The sequence below is a fragment of the Aotus nancymaae genome, unplaced genomic scaffold, assembly GCF_030222135.1.
Source record: "Aotus nancymaae isolate 86718 unplaced genomic scaffold, 86718_ANA_hifiasm-v0.15.2.pri h1tg000002l, whole genome shotgun sequence".
Taxonomy (NCBI): domain Eukaryota; kingdom Metazoa; phylum Chordata; class Mammalia; order Primates; family Aotidae; genus Aotus; species Aotus nancymaae.
In genome coordinates, this window is record NW_026988413.1 from 10,177,879 (window position 1) to 10,196,191 (window position 18,313).

General features: G+C 41.7%; 1 protein-coding gene across 1 annotated transcript in view; it reads right to left on the reverse strand.

Moving 5' to 3' along the window:
• Positions 1-18,313, reverse strand: part of CNTNAP2 (contactin associated protein 2) — a 1,621,124-nt gene that overhangs the window by 305,492 nt on the left and 1,297,319 nt on the right. The window contains exon 15 of the mRNA XM_064372470.1: positions 11,423-11,593. Coding sequence (XP_064228540.1) covers positions 11,423-11,593 — 171 coding nt within the window. The remainder of the gene's footprint in view (positions 1-11,422; positions 11,594-18,313) is intronic.

The window sequence follows — 18,313 nt, forward strand, 5'->3', positions numbered from 1 at the left end:
CTTACCAAACTTGGATTTGTCCTTTGTCTTATAAGGCATAGGGGGTATCATGGTGGTCTTTAAGGAAAGGAGTAACTGGACCAGATCTGTAGAAATTTGGCCTTACTGGGGAGGGTGGATATCAGGAGAGAGGGACTGGAGTGAGGGAGTCAAATTATGAGCCTGTCTGAACCTAGAATCCAGGGATTTCAACTAGCAAAGCCATCCTGGGAGGTAGAGATGCTTGGGATGATTTCATTATCTTTGCATCTATGTTCCAGCTGCCTTTTATGACTAGTTGGAATTGATGCTTTCTTTGACATTGTTCTGGTATGATGGCTTACAGGAAGAAGAGCATTTCTTTATATTAAAAGTGCAGTGTTCTATCAAGATAAACAATCTATCTCCTATGGGAAGGTTAGTAAAACTTTAAATAGGACATTGAATTTTCTAATTTGAATAATGAAGAAGACAGCCATGACATTAACTAAGTGGGAGCACAGGAGGGGGCTTTTGGGTGAAATGATGGATTTCAGTTCTGATACATTGAGCTTGAGGTATCCATGGGCCATTCTGATGGCTCTCTAATTAGCATTTACAACTAGGTGGTAATAATTTTAGGAAATTTCCTGACTACATTTGGTTAAAGCATGTATGCTGACTGGAATTATTGGAAGCAGGTGTGTTTTATTGTGGTACACCCCTCCACCCTCCGTCCATCATCTTTAGGGAAAATGAGAACCCTGGCATGAAAAGTTAGGGAGCTGCTTGGCTATGAGTTCACTAAGGTTGGGAGGTGGTAAGCCACACTGGATGCCCTTGACTATGTAAATAAGCTGGAGTTTAATGGGTCTCTGACAGGTTTGCAGAATTGTTAATGGTAGACAAGACCTTAAATACCATCGTATTCAACCTTCATGTTTTACAAGTGGACACGATAAAGTCTGGAAAGGTTCCAGGACTAGTCTATGGTCAGTCAGCTTAGAATCCTGGTCTCTCTCACTCTAGTTGAAAAATCAAGTGTTTTATTAACTTTTTTGTCATTCAAGATTTTCTCAGAGCAGCGTTTTTCTCGTTTTCTACTTTTCCATTCAAGCGTAATGTATACACGGTAAAAGGTGCATATCTTAATGCACAGCTGGATACATTTTTACATATGTAATCATTCCTTGTATTAAGATAAAGAATATTTTCACTCCCCAGAAAGTTCCTTTGCACACCCTCCTAGTCAGCATCGGCTATCCCCAGGGATAGTTACTATTCTGGCTTCTCTGTAGTAATCTCTGTGGATTACTTTGACTTATCTTTGAGCATCGCATGAAAGAAATCACGGCACACTGTCATGTATGTACCATGTAATGTCTTTGAGGGAATCCTGCCCCTGATGTTTACTTTCTTTTTATTGTCTAAAATTCCCTTGACTATGTAAATAAGCTGGAGTTTAATAGGGAGAGTCTAAGGACACCAGGTCTCTAGTGAGGTCTCGGAGAGTCTATGTCTTGGACTTCAGCTGGTTTCCAGAGCAGAAGTTGAGTCCCAGAGGAGGGACAAGCTATCTCTTTGGGTGTGACTGGAAGTAGCTTGCCCTTGGTTATTTGGAATCCAGGATCTGGGCCTTAGGCAAAGGAATTCTTACCAAGAAGGCAGTTGTAACTTCAAAAGGAAGAATCCTTCCTGGTGCCAGGAAGTGCCAACAGAGAGAGCTCACCATCTCCGTGAAGGGGAGGATAGGCGATGCACAGAGACTGGGGTCGTGTAGCACCCATAGGAGCTGCCCTGTGAGAGGGCTGGCCAGGAAACCTGGGTGAACTTCCGAAGCCACCTCTGAAGTGTAGGCGGAGAGAGGCAGAACCATAAAATCTGTAGAGAGATGTCACTCTGTCTGGCCAGCTTTGGAGGAATTCCCAACCCTCTCTGGAAATTTCCAGATCAGGACATGAATGGACCAGTAAACTCTAAGGTAACTTGAAATATTTTTACATCCAGAAGACATTCTATTCTAAACTCCATCCTCATAACTCTAGGATACCTCTACTGTACATTGAAGTAACTAACTGTCCCTTCAGTGTAATTGGCAAAGAAATCTTGATAAATGTAATCCAAATTGATTTGCCAATTATTTATATATCATTTAATACTTAAGAACAAAAAGCTAATATATGAAAAGGTTTAATATAGCACAAATTTCATTTTTAGTTTATATTTCCAAACTTTTTTTTTGGTCTATAATTCAAATAAAAAAGTTTAAGAAGTCAGAGAATTTTTTGTAAGCGTTGTTATTAAATATTCAGGTCTTCACATTTTATTTTTGGGAAGAGAGGAATTTTTTTTCTTATGTATAGTAATGACCAAGTCAAAATCGTTTTTTAGATCCCAAATGTTGAATACAAATTGAAACCATAGTTAGACTTGCAAAGTAGTAGAAACACTAAAATTCTTCCTAAATTCATGTTGATAACCCAAGTTGGCTTGGATAATTAAAAAGAAAAATCCAGGGGCCCAGCATGGTGGCTCATGGCAGTAATCCCAGCATTTTGGGAGACTGACGCAGGTGGATCACTCGAGTCCAGGGGTTTGAGACAAGCCTGGGCAATATAGTGAAACCCTGTCTTCACAAAAAATACAAAAACCAATCGAGTGTGGTGGCGTGCACCTGTGGTACCAGCTACTTGGGAGACTGAGGTGGGAGGATCACTTAGTCTAGAAGGCGGAGGTTGCAGTGAGCCAAGATTGCACCACTGCACTCCAGCCTGGATGACAGCAAGACCCTGCCTCTAAATAAATAAATAAATAATTTATTTATTTCATATATATAGATAGATAGATAGATATGAAAAATCCAGATGCTAACACCTGATTTGTATTAATAAAAAGCCACAATATTTTTTTAACATCCTAAATAACACCCCAAAAGCACAACAGCACAGTTAAGGGGAATTAGACATTCTTCACATCTACAAGAGTGAAACTCCTTAAAAATAAAAAGTTGTTCCAATTTTGAAATATTGGAAGATAAATTGCCATTAATTTACTTCTTCTGATTCATCAGTTTCCTTGCATTGCAGAATATGTTCTTCTGACTTTCTTGAGCATGTATATAGCACAAGGCTGCATCTTGAAAATGAAAGTTTTTCCTTAATACTCTTTCCTAAGATTAGTAGGACATTAGGTTGCTGCCTCCACATTTTTGTGGAGATATGTCTGCTAAATGCAGATATTTCCTCCATGTTATCCTGATAACTGAAAAAGCTCAAACTTGGCAACATGGAAGCTTATGATAAAGCATTACAACAGTTTCGGGTTGCTTTTCCTGAATGTTACCTACACAGTGAGCTTTTCCTTCAAAATTTTCCTCCAAAAATCCCCTTCACAAATGTCCTCTAAATCTCTTCTATTTAGTTTTTATTTTTTTTGAGATAGGCTCTCACTCTGTCGCCTAGGCTGGAGTACAGTGGTGCAATCTCAGCTCACTGTAACCTTCGCCTCCCGGGATCAAGTGATCCTCATGCCTCAGCCTCCCGAGTAGCCAGGATTACAGGTGCACGCCATCATACCCGGCTAATTTTTGTATTTTTGGTAGACACGTGGTTTCACCATGTTGGCCAGGCTGGTCTGAAATTCCTGACCTCAAGCAATTTGCCCGCCTTGGCCTTCCAAAGTGCTGGGATTACAGGCATGAGCACCCGTGCCCAGCCTAAAATCTCTTCTAATTGTTAAACAAAAATAAAGACTCTATGGTCACTATTTGTTATGTTATTAAACACTCTGAAACATTTCCTTCCTCTGATTGCAGTCCACCCTAAGGGGACCCTAACTTACAACTCTTAGAACTGTGACCCCTTTTCCAAGTGGCCAGTTTCTTACAGCCAGGCGAACAGTTGGCTTATCCTATCCTGCCCTTCTCCCCACTTCTTCCACTCTATGGCTCCAGCATCTTCAAACGGCCATGCGTCCACCCATGACTCATCCTCTCCCCATTCATATTGTGGTCATTGTTTGAACCCTGGGACAGTAAAATTTGGCTCATGAGTTCCCTATCCATCCAGTTTCCTGTCTTCACCAGTGAGGAACTCAAAAGTGACGTCGGTGCCCAACCAACAACACTCTGGCCTCCCAGTGCCCTGACTTTCTCTGCAGCCTTTTGATACAACCTAGAAAATTCCATTTCAATTTTTATTCTTATCACCCAAACTGCTTTCCTGTGAAATCCTGAATTCCAAAATCTCACCGACTGTGATCTGTCCTTCCACCTTTCCACGTGTTATTCCTTGTCTACATTTGGATCACCAGCACCTCAGTCATGGTGATCTCCTTCTCCACCTAGATTTTCCAGGGCTCTCCATTCAGACTAGCACCTCATTCATTCATTTCATTCATTCAACAAATGCTTATTCAGTTCCTACATGCCAGGCATTGTGGTGGCCCTGGATATATGATGGTAACTAATGTTCCATAACCCTTGCAGCATGGGTGTAGGATGGAGTCACACCTTTTTGATGTGTTCATGCCATCTATGACTCTGTGCTTTTTTCCTTTGGCATTCTGACTCTGAAACTTCCTTTTCCATTTATTTTGTGGCTCAGTGAAAATGACAGCATCTTCAAGGAAACTTTTCTCATTCTCCAGTCAGAAGTAAATGTTGCCTCATCTGGGAAACCACAGCATATTGCTTGCACTGCTAACAATGTCCTATCCAAAATATTGTTTTATAGGCCAGCTGTGGTAGCTTACACCTGTAATCCCAGTACTTTGGGAGGCCGAGGTGGGTGGATCACTTGAGGTCAGGAGTTCAAGACCAGCCTGGCCAACATGGTGAAATCCCGTCTGTATAAAAATACAAAAAAATAGCTGGTGTAGTGGCACATGCCTGTGATCTCAGCTACTTGGGATGCTGAGTCAGGAGAATCACTTGAACCCAGGAGGCAGAGGTTGCAGTGAGCCAAGATTGTGCCACTGCACTCTAGCCCTGGTGGCAGAGTGAGTGAGAATCTGTCAAACCACCCCCCAAAAAACTCTCTCTCTCTCTATATATACGTATATACATATATATATAGTTTTATAATAACAGAGGTTACTAGTCTCAAATAAAGAAAATGTGGTACATATACATCATGGAATACTACACAGCCATAAATAAGAATGAGATAATGTCCTTTGTAGCAACATGGATGAAGCTGAGGGTCATTATCCTAAGCAAACTAACACAGGAATAGAAAACCAAATATTGCATGTTCTCATCTATAAGTGGAAGCTAAACATTGAGTACACGTGGAAATGTGTGCTGAGGGTGGAGAACGGCAGGAGGGAGAGCATGGAAAAACTACCTCTCAGGCACTGTGCTTATTACTTAGGTGACAAAATAATCTGTACTCAAACCCCCATGACATGCAATTTACCTATATAACAAACCTGCCGACGTACCCCTGAACCTAAGGAGAGGGAGGGAGGGAGGGAGGGAGGGAGAGAGGGAGGGAGGGGGAGAGAGAGAGAGAGAGAGATTACTAGTCTCTCCCACTAGACAGTGTGTGCCTCTGGGATGGGGTCATGTCTTCTTACATTCATTTTAGGTATGCACATAACAGGTACTCAATCAATACTAGTTGAATATTTAGATGACCATATATTTAGAATCAGATCTGAGACTGGCCCCAAAATCTTCACTGCCTGTGTCATCCTTCATACTCTAACAATACGAAATGCTTGCAGCTTCCCGAACACCCATCACGCTCCCCATCCTGTGTTTCTGTTTGCATTGCATCTTCCTCCTAGAATTCTTTTCCCCATTCCTTCCTCTAACTCTTTTGCCTGCTCTTCATGACCCCACTGAAGCATTCCCTCACCTTCCCTTTCACTCCCAGGATGAGTCATACTCCTCTCCACCGAGTGTTCATACTACTTTATGCCTATTGTTGTAATTTACTTATTTTAATGATCAAAAGCACCATATCTGGAGTCAGCAGTGTCAACTATATGCTCCCATTTCCTTAGCTCTAAAATGTGTATAAAACTTGTGTAACCTAAGAAAGTTAATACCTACAAATGCTTTAGAACAGGGCCGGGCACTTGGAAAACTCTCAGTGAATACACTAATGCGTCTGTCTGCTTCACTAGGAGGTGGGTGTTGGGTTCTCCTGTTTTCATTTCAGGGTCTCCAGCATCTCCCAGCACCAGCAACACAGCAGGTGTTCAGGAGGCAGTGGCCCGAGGTTGGGACCCTGGTGACCATGGCCCTCTCAGTCAGAAAAAGGATCTAGAGAAGACCAGCTAATCCTTTAGGGGAAACTGAAAAAATACATGAACAGATCCATGGTTGTTAGTGATTAAGACAAGTTTAGAGTCTTCGTTTTCCGGTATCTGCTCCATAAATTTCTTTTTAGCAATATCTCTTTGCCATCTCAAAAATACTAACAAGCAAACAAACACAACAACAACAACAACAACACACTTCCTAGTGCGTGGCTTATGCTGTCCTCTTTACTTCCACCTCTTCCCCTCACTCCTGTGAGGTGCTGTGATGGTGGGTCTACCTCACACCCACAGCCATGGGACCTTGCTCCTTCTGCCAGTCCCTTTATCTCTCGTATCTCCAACCCCCCTTCTCGACCATATTTTTCTCCTTCATCTATGTGTATGCTCAAGTCTCTACCATCCGCAAACAAGAACAAACAAACCAGCCTCCCTTGATCTCCAAATCCACTTCCACTCACCCTAGTGATACCTGACTTTTCAACAATGACCGCTACATATTAAATCTGATGGTCACTTTATGCCCTTGTTTTAGTGACCCCTCAATAATATCTAACACTCTTCTCTTCTCCTTGAAATGTCTGTTTCATTTGGTTTCTGGGATACCACTGTCTTGCTACCTCTGTTAGTTTTCTAGAAGAATGTGGTTCCCTCCCTCCCTCCCTTCCTTCCTTTTCTTTCTCCTTTCTTTCTTTCTTCTTTCTTTCTTTCTTTTTCTTTCTTTCTCTTTCTATGGGGTCTCACTCTGTTACTCTGGCTCGGGGTGCAGTAGTATGATCATAGCTCACTGCTACTGCAAATTCTTGGGCTCAAGGGATTCTCCTGCCTCAGCCTCCTGAGTAGCTGGGACTATAGGTGCAGGTCATCATGCCTGGCAAATTTCTTATTTTTATTTTTGTAGAGATGGGGTTTCACCATGTTGCCCAGGCTGGTCTTGAACTTTTGGACTCAAGTGATCCTCCTGCCTCAGCTTCCCAACGTGCTGGGATGACAGGTGTGAGCCACTGTGCCCAGCTGGTTGTCTTTCTTGCACATCTTTCCACTCTGTACACATTTGTTTTGGGCAATCTCATCCATGCTGAAGGCACTGAATGCTTATTTCCTGATCCTTAAGTGATGATGACTCCCAAGCTGAGTTTCTGAGACCTCTGTTGGGTTCCAGACTTGACCATTCAGCATCCTCTAGATGTGTCCACTTGATTAGATCCTCCTACAGCCTTCAGAGACTCAGTATCAAAATGCCCAGAATGCGATTTGTATTTTGCTCTTGAATGTCAAACTCCTTCATGAAAGGTGCTCCGCTCACACATCAAACCCAGAAACATCGGCTTCATTCTAGGATCTTCCCTTCCACTTAACCCTCACGAGTATTTGTTAAAAGTCTGCGGAATCCATCTCTTAAGGATCTTTCATATCTACAATGCTTCATCCCTGTCTTCCTCTCTTTCTATGCATTCTGCCTCTATCTTAACACAGGCTCCCATGGCTGCTTGTCTGGCTTCCAGTCTTTTCTCTGGTGAATGCAAACCTGATCAAGTTACGCACTGGCTCTCCATAGCCTACAGGGTCAAGTTGAGCCAGCTGCTCCTCCAGGCAGAGTACACTGCGTGCTCATCCCTGCCTGCCTTGCTATTGCTAGCCCAGTCCCTCCTCACTGCACCTGTTCCCTGCTGGGTCCTTAGGTTCAGTCCCCGACACCTTCGTTCATTTGGTGTTATCCTGAAACTTCTTTTTTTCCCTGGCTCCTGTTCTTCCCCCACCTTCTTCACCTTACTGACTTCTACGTATCCATCAAAATTTAATGAGAGCATTCCATCCCTGGGAAGCGCTCCTTGTCATGCTAGTCAGGTTTAAATATTCCCCTTGGTGCTCCCGGCCACTTTCTTGATGTCTGTTCTGGGAGACAGTGTGCTTTTAGGGTAACAGCAATGACTTTGGGGCAGACACAGAATGTTTGGGGTCAAACACCAGCTCTGCCACTTCCTCCCTGCATAGTTTTGGCCAGGCAACTTATTCACCCTGTGCCTCAGTTTCCTCATTTGTAAGGAGCTGTGAATGGTAGTATGTATGCACTTCAGAGGGTGACTAGGAGCGTGAGGTGATTCATATAAAATGCCTGGAATGAGGCCTGAAAGTCTGAATGAAGCTGAGCTATTTTTGTTATTATCGTAACTCCTGAATTACTCGCCTGCTTTCTAAAACAAACAGAAAGATCTTTGAGGGAAAGAAATCACGCTCGATTTGACTAAATTCCCTCAGCACTAGCACTGTACCCAGGACATAGTAGATACTCAGTAAATAGAAATCGGTTCATCACTGAATGAAGGAATAAATACAAATAGTAAATACATGAAGTATAGGGTTAAAATGTTACCATTAGAGCATGCTAATGAGTGAGATTGCCCTAGTTTAATCTCTGTGTTTTTCTACTTGTGCATAAGATGCTGATGGTATCTCATTAACTTCTCTACACTGCCTCACTGTTTTCTGAGTCAAGAATCTTCCACTCTTGACAGAAGGGCACAATGTAATTAATTAACAGAACTGTTATTCTGGAAAGCAGTATGTAGTCATGAACTGTGACAAAATTCCTTTGAGACACACTCAGAGAAACGAAATGTGAATTCCTATCAGAAAGAGATCAGAAGGCCTAACAAACTAAAAGGGAAAAACACAGAGACAGTTCTAAAGAGTTTAACTTCAGAATCAACATTTCCTGAGGCCCCTCTGGTAGCTGCCACTGCTGTGAACACAATTAGGTTTGCAGAATGATTCCTCAGCACAGGGAAAGGAGCCTGAGAGAAATCTCTACCCAGTGCCCCAGGAAACCTGACGGCGAAGGGTCTGGCTGAAAAAGTGTGATCAGTGAGTCAGCAACAATCTGTTTTCTCCATCATGGCCATTTTCTCCTTCACGTTCTTCATGAAAGCACCACTTCTTGTTTATTTTGTAGTTTTTCTTAAATACAGAAGTCTGCCTCCCTCTCCATGAGGCTCCTTTGAACCCTGATGGAGATGCTATATAATGATGGGCATCGAATACCTGTCATATTGGGGATCTTAAAAAGGTCTTTCCACCCTCGCTGGTTATTAGTAGGTACAGGGGGCTCTGAGGAAAGATCAGAGGCTTCAATCTGTGTCTTCAACGTTTCACATGTTTTTGTCCAGAGGAAAGGATATGATGGAAGTCAGGCCTATGACAAAGGAGGCTGTAATTCACCCTGTGCCACCTGGTTTTTATATTGTGGAAAGACCTAGAAAACTCTGAGGACAACTCTAAAGACTTTTCATAATTAGAAATTAGTGGCCAGGCACAGTGGCTCACACCTGTAATCCCAGCACTTTGGGAGGTCAAGGTGGGCACATCGCCTGAGCCCAGGGGTTTGAGATAAGCCTAGCTGACACGGCAAGACTGCACGTCTGCAAAAACCACAAAAATTAGCCAAGTGTGGTGTGATGCACCTGTAGTCCCAGCTACTTGGGAGGCTGAGTGGGAGGATGAACCGAACCTGGGAGTTTGAGGCTGCAGTGAGCCATTGTTGCGCTACTGCACTCCAGCCTGGGTGACAGAGTGGAACTCTATCTCAAAAAAAAAAAAAAAAAAAAAAAGAAGAAATTATTTGACACTGAGGGCTGAGTGGTAACACCTGCTCTCCCTCTATCGGGTTTGTATTCCTTCCCACCCAGGCGTGGCTTTACAAAACATGAGGACATAAAATGAAGATGGGGGAAGCCAAGCACTTTTATAGAAACTTACAGAACCACTCAAATATAGAACTAGCAGTTTTCTTTTGTGACCATAAAATCTTTCTAAAATTTGATCGAACTTACGTAGGAATCAGAACATAGTTTGATTCAGTTAGTTAATTTTAACTAAGGGAAGTGAGAATTACTTTCCAATTATTCTTATCCATAATTCAGTAAAGGGAGGATTTTAATTAATTAATTAATTTTAATTCTAGGACCAGGATAGCTTCAGTCTCCCTTTCAATCAGACCTGGCTCAGATCAGATCTGCATTGAGCATCCTCGGAAGATGATAATTACAATAATTACTAGACACTGAAATAAATGCTTTATGAATATCTAAATTCTATTCTCATCACAACTCCACAAATGAACATTTTCTTTTCATAAATCAGAAAATTAGGATTCAAAGAGATTAAGCAATTTACCTGATGGTTTGGAATTGAACCTGAGAATGCTACTGTGAATCCGATAGAATTTCAGCAGAAATGGGAAATGGATTTGGGATTATTCTCAGACCAGATCCAGGAACAGAAGCACTCAGTTAAAGGGGACAGACTTGGGGAAGGGAGACGTTTTGATATGCTGAGCGTAAGGCTGAGATTTTGCAAAGGGACAGGGGTTGTTCTGTGGTCTCCCTGACTCTCACAGCCAAAGGAGTTCAACATTTACAAATAATCAACTAGCTTGGAAGTCAGGGGACTGTAACTTCCTAAAGCTGAATTGGGGTCTTGATGATTAAAGGGTCTAGGTAGGGTAAGCATTGTGCTTCTCAAGTCTTGTGCAGGGAACCCCCACCTTCCACCGACGGAGCTCCCCAAGCCTGGATGCCCCCTTAGGGTGTTTGCTCCAAGCCTGGCTGTGCTGAGCTAAGCAGCATCCTCTCTTGTTCTGCCTCTTTTCATCTCTGTAACTTTGCCTAACTACATTACATCCAGAACTCACTTTTAGAGCGTGTGCAGGTGAGGGTCCTCTTTAGGAAACATACAGACTGTGTCATGGAATTACCCAGCCCTGTGGTCTCTGTGGCCTCCTGAGCTCACGCAGGTGTCACTATTCATCATTCCTGTCTTTCTTGGCACGATTTCCCTCACTCTCCGCTCCTCAGGTCAGTGCACACACTTCTCATATACTTTTGACCCCGTCTCTTTGGAAAACAGCTACGTAAAACATGAAGCCTCAGATCAACATTCCTTTCCCTCATTCTGAGGGCACCTCTCATCTTCTTGAATAACTGCTTGGGAATCTGGATGTGCCTGCTTCCCTGAGAGCATCCCAGGGACAGGGACTGAGGTTGGAGCTGAAACTCAGGCTTGTGTGTCCCCATCTAGTTCTGCTCCAGGAACAAAGATCTTCCATGTTTGAATCAAAAGGACTTCCAAGAGCAGGGCCTGGACCACCCTGAGGATGCCAAAGTGTCTCCCCATGAGTTGACAAGGAACTTATACTCACACTTCAGCTCCAGCTTGATGAAATCTTCCTTTCCCATATTTTCAAGAAACACTCCCCAGGGGGTTAATGTTTTGAAGTAGAAAGAAATGTCAGCGCTTGTTTCCCCTTGGAAAGTAGAGAAGTGCAGGTAGGAGGATGGGTTTGGGAAAGAGGCAGCATTCCAGTAATTCCCTGTGGGAAGAGAACAAAAACATCAGGTTAACTGATCAGCCGAGTCATGTGACAGAGACCCATTTCTTGAGTTTAATAAGCACCATTAGCAATAGTAGTTATTTCCTCTAATCCTGTTTAACAACATTGGACCAAATCCCCATAAATATATTTCTGACTTTCTAAAAGTTATATGTGTATCTACATAATGGTCATTTATGTATAAAATATTTAAAATATTAATATATATAATCTATAGAAAATTAAATGTTACTATAGAATTTATATAAATTGTATAACAATAAAATATCTTATATTTACAATAAACAATATTTCATTTACATAAATATATAACCATACAATTACAATAATTACATAACAATAAAGATTGATATAGTCGGAGTTCCTACCAAAGAGTCCTAAGGGACTCTAAGAAGTAAATGCCAATAGATGTAAGAATTGGGAGAAGCCCCTGGGGTTACTGTGTGGGTGGGTGGGGGCTGTTTTGAACTCCTGCATATGTAAGTACTGGTGGCTTTGGTATGGCGCAAGCAGCATCTAAGACAAGACCTCAGGAAAACAAAACAAGAATGAAGCTTTTGGCATTCTGCTCTTGCTTTTCATCCACCTCTGCCTTGGAAGAACCAGTGCCCACTCCTGCGTTAATGGCCACCCAGACACCTGGCACAGGTGCTTCAGGAATATGACTGAAGGAGCCTGGAGGAGGTGATGAGCTGGGCTGGGAATGAGGAGTGATCAGACCAGGCTAGGGCAGTTTCCTCACCTCTCCTGCTCCAAACTCTCAGAGGTGAGTTTACCTTCTCTTCCCTTACTACTTCCTCCTGGGGACTGCAGGTGAGGCTCTGACCTGTGGGGTTGTTGTGTGGTGTGGGGGTGAGGCAGTGAGCCCACGAAATGTCTGTCAACCAGCCTCTACCCTTGAGCTCTTGGAGAAGATGTGATTGTACCAGCTGCCTCTCCCCGCACACTGCCTGACAGAGTAGCCAGTGTTTCCAGGAGAAAAGCGGCTCATAGGATGAAATAAAAACACCAAACTGCATTACTCAGGTTCCATTAGGACAGATGGACCACGAATTTAATATGGGATCAAAAGTTGGCTCCCAACTTCATCTTCAGGGGAGAAACGACTTTTTAATGTGCACATTTCTGAGTACATTTCCTATCACAGCTAAAGACTAAAATATATGGGTGTGATTTAAAGCAGTTACTAAAGCCTTTAGCTCTAATACTAAACCCCAAATGTATGCCTTTAAAAAAACATGATATTTGCTATATTTTTCTCCAAAAGGCACAACAAATCAACTAAGTGCACTCCATTAGTTTCTTTCATACACAAATGACATTTTTCCTTCCTTTTATGCAAATTATACACATATACAATATTAAACTGAGCTACTATTTTTAAGTAAAAGTTACTTTGTGTTGGTTCTGCCATGCTTAAGTCATAGTTTTAAATTATGAAATATTAAAATATGGTCTTATTCAATTAATGCTGTTTGTTTTTGTTTTTAGAAACAGCTACAATATAGCAACATTTAGATAAGTTCTCAGGCATGTTAAAAGATAAACGTAGGCATATGAAAATCTTAACATGTTTATTTAGACATTCCGTGATGCATGAATTGGGCAGCACCAAAATCCAAGTCGTCTTCTGGGGTGCAGGGTTGGAGAGAGAGAAATGTGTTTGCGGACGCGAGACAAAGAAACTATTTGATTGGTTAATGTGGAAAGTCTTTAGTCACTAGAGATTAAATGGTGGTTTCTGATTGCTGATAAGCTTAGTTTTGTTTCAGTATTTACACTGAAGAGGGTTGTGGCTTGCCTCCCTAGGTTCCAGGTCTCTGAAGCTGTCTCAGCCAATGGCCTCCCTATTAATTACTGTAGCAGGCAATACATAACCAGTAAACTGTTGGAAAATATGTTTGTAAATATCTTAATTAAGGTAAAAACAGTGGTGGTGGGACTGCTGGGAAAATCTACTGTTCTTAATGTGTTCCTGTTCTTAGTGTAGTCTTAAACTTTTTTTTTTTTTTTTTTTTTTTTTTCAAATTTTAGTTTTGAAACAAGAGCCTTTCTCTGTCGCCCAGGCTGGATGCAGTGGCACAATATGGGCTCACTGTAATCTCCGCCTCCCAGGTTCAAGCAATTCTCCTGCCTCAGCCTCCTGAGTAGTTGGTATTACAGGCGCACGCCACTGTGCCTGGCTAATTTTTATACTTTTGTTAGAGATGGGGTTTCACCATATTGGTCAGGCTGGTCTCAAACTCCTGACCTCAGGTGATCCACCAGCCTTGGCCTCCCAAAGTGCTGGGATTACAGGTGTGAGCCACCATACCTGGTCTCTATTTTTTAAAAAAATCATAAAATCATAGATTTCAGTAGGAGAAAATAGGCAAATAGGATACTTTCTTCTTGGCGAAGAGAATATTGTATGATATAGCGTAGGCTACTGGTTACAGGAACAGAAAGGTGCTTCACAAAGTTGAAGTTGCTATTTATCCAGGGTGAGACTTCCTCCCTCCTCAACATCTGGCTTACTACACAGCAAGAGGCATTCAGGCACACCTCTGTGAGAAAGCCTGAATCAACCCTCTTGCTCATCAGAGAGTTCTGAAGCTGGGAGGGAATGAAGATGAGGCCCAGGGCCAGAAGGATTGAGCTCATCCTAATTGGGTGAGAGCCCTTTAAGGACCCCAGAGCCTGCAGAGATCAAAGTCCCCAGCCAGACTTCAGCCTTAAGCAAAGCAATTCTGTCTCTTTAGGCTGTATCCCCAGGACATGAATGCAATTAACATTTTAAAATTTCAATCCAATCGAGGACCTTCTTATTTTCTGAGGTGGTGATGAGGTGGTGATTAACAGAAGAGCAGTTGTCTAAAATGATTCTAGAAAAAGGAAAGCTAAAAGTAAAACATGTCAGTACTTATTTGAGGCCTGGCACTGGTTATTCAGACGGAAATATCCGCAGAGAGGAGAAAGGTAGTTTCATCAGTTATTCAAGTGTGATGAAATATCTCTATAGACCACAATTCCATTTATTCTAATTCCATGCTCACTAAGCAACTTCAATCTAATTTGATCTCTTGAATAGACTCATTCACAGGGAAGTCATGCCTGGTACAAATGGTTTTTCCCACTATCCTGGAAACATCTGGATTATCACACGAGGCCTTCAGAGTTGTCAATTGTGAGTTATCTCAAATCTCTGGATTAGTTTATTAAATCCAGATTCTTCAGCAGCAACAGTGAGGGCTCCACTCTGGATTAGACTGATGGTATCAAAGTAGGGGGTGTGTGCTCTGGAGGTGCCAAGGGTGATCACTGGGGCGCAGGCAAGTGATGTTAGCACTTCTGTTTTTATTTATTTTAAAAATGTTATCCTTTTAATATACTTTATAACGTACACAGTATATAAATACAGTAGTACATGGATGGAATTTATAAGTAAACACGCTCAATGGGATGTGGGCTTAAAGGCTGTCAGTGAGTGGGGTACAAACGGATGCTTCTGCTCCGGCCCATGGTAACCATCTCTGAGTCCTGTTCTGAGGAATCTGCTGCCCAATCTCTGGGATTTTTTTATTGTAACAAGGTCATGTGAGTGCTTTTTCCAGTGCTTATAGTGTTTCCAGATGCAAAGAGCTTCCAACATTATTATTGTTTGTTGATACTGCTCCCAACTGATTATAAGCTCCATGAAGCCTGGCATGAAAACATTTCCTCTCTGTAATCTTCAGCCTCAAAATATAATCAGTACTCATAAATAATTATTCAATCAATAGATGAGTGACTCATTGCCCCTCTCATTTATATCCATTTTCACTCCTTCTACAAAGTCCTCATGGGACAGAATGTTCTTTATGGTAACCTGAGTATTAGAGATGCTAAATAAATATAAATAAAAGCTAATGCTATTTTAGCACCTACTGATAACTGGATACTGCTTCCACTAGCACACCATAATTTTCCTTATCCATGACTTTATTTCTGTAATTCCCTATAGACTTCATTGAACAATGCCAGGCATTTGCAAGATTGATGGTATCATAACCTTAAGGTTATTGAAATCGCTGCAATTTGTACTTGCTACCAAGGTCAGTGCTATGGAGGGTAAAGTGACAAGGGGTGAGAATGCCAAGCTGGAAATAAGAGATTCACTGTATGGCAAAGACCGTGCCAAAGGAAGTGGCAGGGACCAGGCCAGCATAAATAACTGGATGGGGCAAGGTTGGAAACCGAGAGGGAAGGTGTAAAAGATGTGAAACAGAACAGAAATTAGGGTCTGAGACTGGAAGGGTCAGACGACAACAACAGAATAATGAGGCAAGTAGAGAGGGGTTGGAGATGCAGCCTGACACGAGTCAAAAGCTTTACAGGATGGTCTAGATGACACTGAAGGCTCTGCAAGCTTGCAAGTGAGTCAATCACATGAGAAGCTTTGTAACTACATGCCAGGCAAGGCCAGGGCTCATCATGTGTTGCAAGAGGAGCCAGGGAGGTACCTCTAACTAGTGCAGGAGATGGGGAAGGGCCAGCGAAGCAGGCTTGCTGGTGTCCATCATCACTTCAAACCTCGATTAAGCATCAGTAGAAAATGCACTACTGTATCTTCACCCAAATTCCATAGCACCCACTTACTTTAATCGGACCAATGATTATTTGGTATTGAATATGGTTTAAATCTGTGTACCCACCCAAATCTCACAGCTAATTGTAATCCCCAATGTTGTGGGGCCTGGTAGGAGATGATTGGACCATGGCACCATCGCCCTTGGCACTCTTTGTGATAGTGAGTGAGTGCTCAGGAGATGTGGTTGTTTAAAGTGTGCAGCACCTTCCCTCCTCTCTCTTGCTCCATCCACGGGATGTGTGTGCATCCCCTTTGTCTTTCACCATCATTGTAAGTTTCCTGAGGTCTCCCCAGAAGTCAGGCAGATGCCAGCATCATGCTTCCTGTACAGCCTGTGGAACCATGAGCCAAGTATACTTCTTTTCTTTATAAATTACCCAGTCTCAGGTATTTCTTTACAGTAATGCAAGAACAGACTAAGAGAGTATGGGATTCCAACTTCAAACTTTCTGAGCACATTTTCTGAGGGGCAGTATTTCATTTTAAACCTAATTTTTGTTTCTAACAAAGTATCACATGTACATAATTACAAAGATCTAGTGATGCTAGAAGGATTATAGCAAAAAGCAGTTCCTTGCTTCTTGCCCCCTCCCAATTCCTTAGAGACAACACCTTCTAACACTTTTAATTATTTCCATTAAACAGCTGTATTTTTAAAAAATAACCTCTGGAGCTCTTTATTTATACCTTTTAGATATTCTCTACTGATTTTCCTAAATATGAGAATTTAGCACTTTTATAAGCCTGCTTCCCTAGTCACTTTCTCTATATTCTCCCTAAATAGCCAAATCACACATTTTTGGTTATATTTAAATTCAAGCTTGGCATGGTGCCTCACGCCTGTAATCACAGTGACTGAGGAGGCTGAGGTAGGAGAATTGCTTGAGGCCAGGAGTTCAAGACCAGCCTGGTCAATATAGTGAGATTCTGTCTCTCAAAAAAATAAACAAAATAATTAGCTGTGTATAATGGTGTAGTCCTAGCTACTGGGAGGCTGAAGCGAGAGGATCCCCTGTAGTCATGTCACTGTACTTCAACATGGGCAACAGAGTGAGACACTATCTCAATAATAATAATAATAATAATAAATAAATTTAGTACAATATCCATATTTTAGGACTATGTAATATTATTTAGTAAAGAGCCAAATAGTAAAATCCAATTGTATTCTCTTTAAATTATATTTTCTTGTATTTTGTATGTAATTTTATTTTCTTGTTTTTTTTTGTATTTTTTATTGTATTTTCTTATATTTTTCTTTAAAATCAATATTTTTTTAATTTGCTTATTTTTCTATCTATCTGCCATGAATTCTTTCCAGATTCTCTAATACAACAGTAAAACTCTACTCAAAAATTTCCCAACATTGCTCACATGAGGCCATCTGCAGTCACATTTTGTCCTCTGGAGGCATCTTCTACCGCCCACGTTCCTCTGTTTCCACCTGGACAGGCTCTTCTCAGGGTTACTGCACAGCCCTGGTCCTGGGACCTCCCTCTGTCATTAGTGCGGGGACTTCCTTTTGCCACTCTTTAGTATTACATCCCCACATTTCAGGATCTCATGACATCTGCTTTCTAGGTCTATTCTCTCATTTTCCTGAAACATTCTCAGGTAGCTCCTTGAGAAAACAGATACTGGAGGTTAACTTTCTAAATCCTTGTTCTTCTGATAAGTCATTATCCTACTTTCACACTTAATTGAGAAACTCCAGAGAGAAAACTGTCAGGGTGCCAGGGTTGCTACTGAGAAAGCAACTGCTTTCTGATTACACAGCCTTATATGCAACCTACATTTTTTTTCCTCTCTGGAAACATTTAGGATCTTTTTTTTTTTTTTTTGGAAGAAAGAAAGAAAGAAAAGAAGAGGAAGAAAAAAGAAGAGAAAGAGAGAGAGAGAATGGGAGTATTGCTTTCTTGCCCAGGCTAGAATGCAGTTTAGTAATGGGTATTGAAAACCTCTTTTATATCAATAATTATACTTAATGATGTAGACAGGAAGGAATAAGGGAAGAAAATAACAAACAAGCAGCCAACCAATATTTCATTTAAACCTATGAAATGCTATGCGATTACTGTGGAGTGATTTAC